Below are 7640 nucleotides of genomic sequence, written 5' to 3' on the forward strand. Positions count from 1 at the left end.
AAAAAAAATAAACATATGCAGTTTAAATATGTAAGTATATATGTACACACCTACGGCACATAAATATATGCATACAAGCGTGCATACATGTGTATTTGTACATTAGACCATACCACCATAGAAGCAAATAAAAAGCATTTCGTCGTATACCCATAAAATATTTTTGCAAGGAAATTTTATATTAATTTTTTGGCCGAAACTATGGGTCGTATTTTTAAATTTTTCGGTGGCACCTACATACATATGTAAATATATACGGCACTAAAAATTTTTTTTTTAAAGACTGCAGTGAACCCGCATGGCGTTAAAACGCCAAAAATATTCTTAATGATTCATCTGAACCATTTCTGAGTCATGAGAGGTTTCGTGTGGTGTCGGTTTTCATTTCATCAAGTTTCAAATCTCTCTGTACTGCTAAAAAGTTCTAACTTCAAAAAATAAAACGTTATTGTGCATCTACGTAGAATCCCACTTCATTGATTTTCTCATTTTGGAAATTGGAAATAACGGTGCAGATGTTATGACCTTAAAAAAAATATATGGCAATGCTAATTAAAAATATTAGCCTAAAGTTTTCTTAAAACTCTTTCGTTTGACACTAATATTTCGATATTTCATTCATGTAGCTTGTGTATAAGTAAAATTCGATTTTTCAAACAGGTGGCAATCCCTTTAAAAGTATTTCCAAACTAAAATCTTTTTATCGTCTGGCATTGTTATACATATTTCAATTAACTGATGACTTAAGTTGAATTTTATTTCCTACAAACGGGAGCGACCTACAGTTTTACGCCGACTCTGAACGGCGATTGTATTTTTATGAGAACTATTTTTTCATAGCAGAAATACACACGGAGGTTTGCCATTGCCTGCCAAGGGGAGACCGCTATTAGAAAAAATCGTTTTTAATTTTTTTTTAAGTTTTTTCATGTTGGGTTGAAGCGGGCTTGATATTTTCTCATGATGAACCCGCGTACCAATGATACCCCTCTCCACCTCTTAACAGACAGCAAATCACTTTGTCATGACTAGAGTCAAAGTGGATTAAGTACATCAGAAAGCTAAAATGTCACAGCAGCGAACTATAAATGCGAGTCGAGCAGATATGGCATACCGTGAGCTTGAAGAGGAAGCAGTTGCGCTTTTCAGGACATATTTATTGGTTGCTTTTCATTAGTTTCCCTGGCCCGCGTAGGCATATCTCGCACACATTTACGCATATATACATACATATCACATATGTTTCAGGCTTGGAAATACTACAACAATAATGTACACGTCTACATACATACCTACAAATATCCCTTAAATACACCTGGCGCACCAACTCGCCCGCGACCCAAGTGACGATGTTATTACCCAGAAATAATCGATTGGCAGGGATTAGAAAAAAATTTGCCGAATTAATGCGATTCCGAACTGGAAGTACTGCAACCAACCAGGTAGGCACAAACGAGTACTTATCTACGTGAATACATACATACATACATACATACATACATATGTACATAGTCAGATGTATGAAACACCCTGCAGGGAAAGCTACTAGTTGTGAACTAGAATTCTACCGGTTTGCGTTTCAGCCGAACTAGTTCACGATCTATCCTTTTTCAATGTTAGCGACTGGTATTTTTAACATTGCGATGTCCTACGAGATGTCAATTGTCAGGCTATGCATCAGCATCTACTAGTATAAATACTAGTAGCATCATACCAGTTGATGAGATAGTCTGCCAATTCATGCCCCGTGAAAAGCATAAGTGTGACTTTTTGCTCGCGACGCTCCAGCAGTCAGAATGGCCGACAGAGCAAAGCACTCGCGTGGTAAGCCTGAGGTCCCAGGTTCAAATCCTGGCGCAAGGAAAATTTTTTTATTTTCTTTTTTTTTATTTCATTTTTATTTTTTACATTTTTTTTTTGTTTATGCTGTTTATTGTAATTTTTAAATTCAATAAAAAAATATTTTTGTTTAATTCCTTTTTTTTAATAGCACAAGCATTTCTCCCTAAATGTTTTTTTGCAATGCAATTAGATTTTCAAATTTGTTATTTATTTATAAATTGAATAAATTATTTTTACTTACATTTATTTAACTTTAAAAATCTTAACCACCTCCAAGCGGCCTCGAACCTGCGATTTCAGAACCAGAACCAGTAGTCTTCACGTGACGCCACAGCCGACATTTGTAAGAAAAGCAATTAATTGCGTTTTATTTTTGGCTTTGGCAATTCAAAGGCAGATGGCGCTGATCGCCTAAGTTCTTCAAAATTGTCAAACTGGTAGGCACATACTAGTTAATGAACTAGTATTTTTTCTAACTGGTTTGGCTTTTCACTGCAGGGCAATAACAGCAAAACATGGTGGAATAGTAGAAGGAATAAAGCGAAAATTGTGGGCAGCAATTGCAATACATACATATGTACATATGTAGAAATGGAAGCTAGCAAGCAACGATATCAATACTACTGCAACTGAGGGCGATAACCGACGGTCGGCGGTCAGTTGTTGGCTCTGAAGAACCGCAACTGCAGCGTGGCAATGCTATCATCAACGGCCGCTGCAAAAATAACAATACACAAATATATATACATAGATAAACTACATATATGTGTGTGTGTGTGTAACACCTGTCACCCGTAAGGACAATACAAAACGCGTAAATCTATGCACCGCGAAATACGTATAAGTTGAGTTTTGGTGGGTTTGAGGTTGGCGGTTGGCGCTTGCGAAGCATTGAAATATCAAAACTGTGTGCGGATGGGCGAATCAGTGTTGCCATTTCGTTCTAAATTGACCAAAAGTGATTAAGTATGCATTTTTGTTTGCTTTAGTCTAGTGGTACAAATTTACATTTTATTTAAAGGCGAAATAGGCAGGATTGAATTTTTTGTTTTTCCTTTTCATTAAACCCAAACATTTTTTGTCGATATTGGTGAGGGAAAGAATCTCAGGCAAATTACTATATTAACGTTTAGAGTTGTGTAAATAACATGTCCGGATATATTTACATAGTTGGCAGAGTATTCGCCTTCCAAACCTGGAAGGGCTCGAGTCTCAGCTAGTGCTAATTTTCACTGAAAATCCACATGGCGAACGCAGCAGAAATGGGGGATGCTTGGGGACGGAAACCCATCCTTAATGTACGCTTTAATTTTGATACTGAATTAGAGAAACGCGTTTAGCAGCGTTTTAGGAATGCGGTTTAGATTACGATTAATACAAGGATGAAGGTGAAGATGAATATTTAGATGAAGGAAAGGACAAAATCATAGATAAAAATAAAGAAAATTAAAGACAAAAACAAAGATGAAGGCAAATTCGAATATTTAACTTAAGGACAAAGGTGAAGGTATATGTGTAGAAGAAGAAAAGAATAAACATAAGTATAAAGACTAAGATACAAATAAAGATAAAGAACAGACAAAAAGATAAATATACAGAAAAAAGGATAGAAACAAGAACTCACCTGAGCTGAACTCATGCCAATCACCATATCCCACCTCAATTAATCTCACTTAAGCTCTCATCTCACCTCGTCTCACCTCACCTCACCTCACCTCACCTCACCTCACCTCACCTCACCTCACCTCACCCCACCTCACCTCACCTCACCTCACCTCACCTCACCTCACCTCACCTCACCTCACCTCACCACACCTCACCACCAGTTAAGCTAGTCAAAAATAAAATGGATTTCTTGATTTATGATTTGATCATTTTCTAAAATCAGTCATACCAGTGCCGAAATTGCAAAACTTTCAACACTCAATTTTAATTTAAAATTATAGCAGTTTACACAATAATTGTTTATTAGTTTGTTCGATTTATTTGTTTTGTTGTTTGCTTGTTATTGTCTTTGCTCATTAATCATTCACAGTAATTAATTTTCAGGGTTGTATACCGGAAGTTGAGTCAACTTCGCCTCAATTCCACTGAAATTGAGAATAGTGTTGAAATTGCCCAATTTGGGCTTCGTGGAGACTTACTATTATGTCATGTAAAGTTCAGTAGATCGAAACATAGATATGTACAACTATCAGTATTTGGAACGTTTAAGAAATGATGTAAACAAAGTTTCACTTCCTTAGCTGAGCCGCGCACAGACACACTCATTTTATTTTTTTTATTTACGTCGAACTCAAAATATGAATTTCAAGTTATTCAAGTAGATACTCAGACAAGTTTTTTTTTCTATTTGGTGAAATTTTTCAACCAAAAACAAAAACATGTACACAAATACTTGTGGCAACAATGCTGTGAATACCTTTTCCTCGTTGCGACTACGATTGGCAATAGAAGCGATGAAAGCAACAAACATAACATACTTCTGGTTGCCGCATATGTCACCAACAGCGCGTCGCGCGGAGAGGCTGTGAGAAGAGGCATAATCGTACATACATACATATAACGAGGGATGGCAGGAAATATTTTGCTATTGCAAGTTGTTGCTATCAAATATGATGCCGTGTGCATATAGTACTATTTCCCATTTGATGTTGCTTTTGGGCGAGTGGGTACATTTAGCGTGCTCGCGCTTACTCCCAGGCGTAGGTGTTTCATGCGGTAAGCAATTAGACAGAGGAGAGAGAAAGAGCTACTGCATTCGATAGTTTAGTATTGAACTGGGCGCTTATTTAGCATAGTAAACTGAACTATGAGAATCGCGAGCGTCTCTTCGCGCTGTGTACACGAGCAGCCCAGCAGAGTTAAGACATTTTTTGGTGGCTTCAGTTGAGATGCAATTACCACCCCTGCAAACTGGCATGCCAGCCAAGCGCGCTTTTGGGTTACAAAGTAATTATTTGGTGAACGCGTAGCGGCAGCAGCAGCAAGCAACTGCAACAGCAACCGCAACCGCATAGTTCGATGAATGACGATTGTGGTGAAGACCACAAAAATAGCAACAACAACAGCAGAAACACTGTACAACAATGGCAGCAAAAATAACAACAGCTCAGCTTTCGTTTGACATAGTACTCCGCTGCCGCTAATGCGTTGAAACCGCGCGCTATTCATAACCGCCAACGCGATTTTGGTCGCAGCAGCAGCAGCAGCAGCAACAGAAGCTAAACTACCTAAACAGTTATTGCACATAGATACATATGTATGCAAAGGGCGAAGGCACTGCACTGCAATAAATGTTTGTTGCAGCTGATATTGTTGTTGTTGCAATTGAACTTTGCTTTGGTGCAACAGCATATATATACATCGATTGTTTTTGTAGTTGTTATGACTACTTTTGACATTCGCTACGCATAAGCTATAGACACACATGCATGTATATATGTATACAGTCAGTGTCAAATGTAAGTGTACACCTTGTTCTAATATAAAATTCACAATTATTTTCATGAAAAATTTGTTTCATTAATTATTTATGAAAATATAGTTCTTTCTATAACACAAACCATATAAATTAAAGTTTCACACTTTATATAAAGTTCATAAAAACTTAAAACAATTTTCATCAAAGTTTCACAATTTTTTCAGAATTTCTAGAAAATTTTCGAGTAAGCAGTTTTGTAGCCCGTTCATTTTTAGATTTGATCAGGGAAGTAAACGCGCAACACGGGCTGATAAAATGCAATTTTGAAACTATGTTGAAATTTTTTTGAATTTTTGTGAACTTTATATAAAGTGAGAAACATTGATTTGTATGGTTTGTGTTATAGAATGAACTATATTTCCATAAATAATTTATGAAAAAAAATTCATGAAAATAATTGTGAATATTATATAAGAGCAAGGTGTACACTTACATTGGACACTGGCTGTATGCATATAAGGATGCATGACTAAAAAAGTTGCATTATAACAATTATTATATTTGAAGACTTCCGCCAAAACAGATTTGCAAAAACACCTCCAAAAATTTCATTATTTTGAATCCGTTGATACAATTTTTTAAACATTTTTATGCAGACCTTTTAAGCTCAAAGTCTTTATTTATCTTAGGTGATTTTTTAGGAAAATTTTATTTCTGAAAACCAATTTTATTAAAAAAAACTAGATTTTTGGAGGTATTTTTTAAATAGGTCCAGCTTTCGTAAATTTTGATATTTGATTTGATGAAATATTTCTACTTCAAGATTATATGAACTAAAAGTGTGAAGTGTAAGAACTAAATATAAAAAATTTCATAATTCCTATAGAAAACTAGTATAGCTTTTTTTGTATGCAGAGTTATGCACTGTAATGTACATATATACATATGTATGTAAAAGTATGCATATACTACAGATGTAATAGAGTAGTTCGAATATTGATTAGAGATTATGTATTTGGCCGCTATGGTTTCTCTCCATACGCTAAATGTAGATAGGGCAAAATATGCCCACCTAAATGTGTGCAGTAAATGTATGTAAGTCTGTAGGCAACATTTACATATGTATTTAAAAGCATGCGATGCTGTGTATATGTACATATGTATGAGGCTGAGTAGATGATGTTCTTGTAGCTATAAATACCAGCAGCAGTAGGCAGATTTTAGTGAAGCAACACATGCACATACTTACTAGAATGTCATAGTAAGAAATTCACATCAAATAACGGTCAAGTAAGACACTTTCAATAACATTGTAGTGACGCTAATATGACACAAGAAAACGCCGAGACACGTAAACTTAATTTTGGACCGTAGATTACGGATCTGTATACCGTTTTTCTAGATCAGATAATTTTCCGAAGAAATTTTGCATTTTAAGCTTGCACGGCAAATAAAAAATTCAAACATTAACCTGGAAAATGTTTCTCATACGCCATGTACTAGTATGTACGTGTATGTACGATATGGCGTATGAGTAACATTATTTCATGCTTCTGTTTCATATAAAAAATTATTGCACCTTTTTATTTGACTATTGAAAATTTGTTCATTTATCGATCGATTTCCATCGTTAGTAGCTTGATTTTTTGGCAAAAGAACAGGCTTTAATAAAAACTAGAAGTTCCAGTTACTGCCGAAATTCGACCATTTTTTCTTTGTTAGTTTTTCCTGGAGATGTTTTCAGACTAAGCAGGTCGATTAACTTATAAGGTACAAAATTACTTAACGGAAAGGTGGCATAAAAAAGCAATAAAATAAAATTACAGAAACGATACTTAAATTAAAAAAATTAAATTGTTCGGCAACCGAACCCGAACCCGAACCCGAACGCTTAATGTGACACTAGAAAAAACCTTTTTTCTATATTTTTTTGCGATGTTGCTTTGACCTGGGCTTGAACTCAGGCTTTGTGGAATGGAAGCGCGCACTTCTTACCACTACACCACAGGTGACGTGGTATGTAGGTTGATTTATTGCAGACTTCGGTTAGCCTTGAGGCAGCAGAGCACACTATCAGGCGAAAGTTCGCCAAACATATGCCGGAGCGGAAATTGGAGATCCCTTAGGCTACCGACAACAACACCTGTGAGTCTCACTACGCGTGAACGATGACTCCGCCGGAAATAGGAAAGCCCACTGGTTGCTCTCAAAGCCGGATTGTCCTCCGCCGTGCAGGCTTCATCCCAGAGCTATGATTTCTGAACATCTGCAGGCTCAATTGTATTTTTATTTAGAAAGTTTTTAATTTTTTTCTCCACGGAAAATGGGAAAGTGCACCGCGGAGACTTCGATACCATGGCATGTCTAATTGAAA

The 7640-nt window shown here is 36.2% G+C and overlaps 1 protein-coding gene across 1 annotated transcript in view; it reads right to left on the minus strand.

Moving 5' to 3' along the window:
• LOC108365219 (neuroguidin) overlaps nt 1-3493 on the minus strand; it is a 21535-nt gene extending 18042 nt beyond the window's left edge. Inside the window, exon 1 of the mRNA XM_017619205.1 lies at nt 3467-3493. Within this exon, the coding sequence (XP_017474694.1) occupies nt 3467-3493 (27 nt within the window). The remainder of the gene's footprint in view (nt 1-3466) is intronic.
• Nucleotides 3494-7640: the final 4147 nt, after the last annotated feature.

This window comes from Rhagoletis zephyria, unplaced genomic scaffold (assembly GCF_001687245.7).
Source record: "Rhagoletis zephyria isolate East Lansing unplaced genomic scaffold, Rhagoletis_zephyria_1.1 Rzeph_scaffold_01805, whole genome shotgun sequence".
Classification (NCBI taxonomy): domain Eukaryota; kingdom Metazoa; phylum Arthropoda; class Insecta; order Diptera; family Tephritidae; genus Rhagoletis; species Rhagoletis zephyria.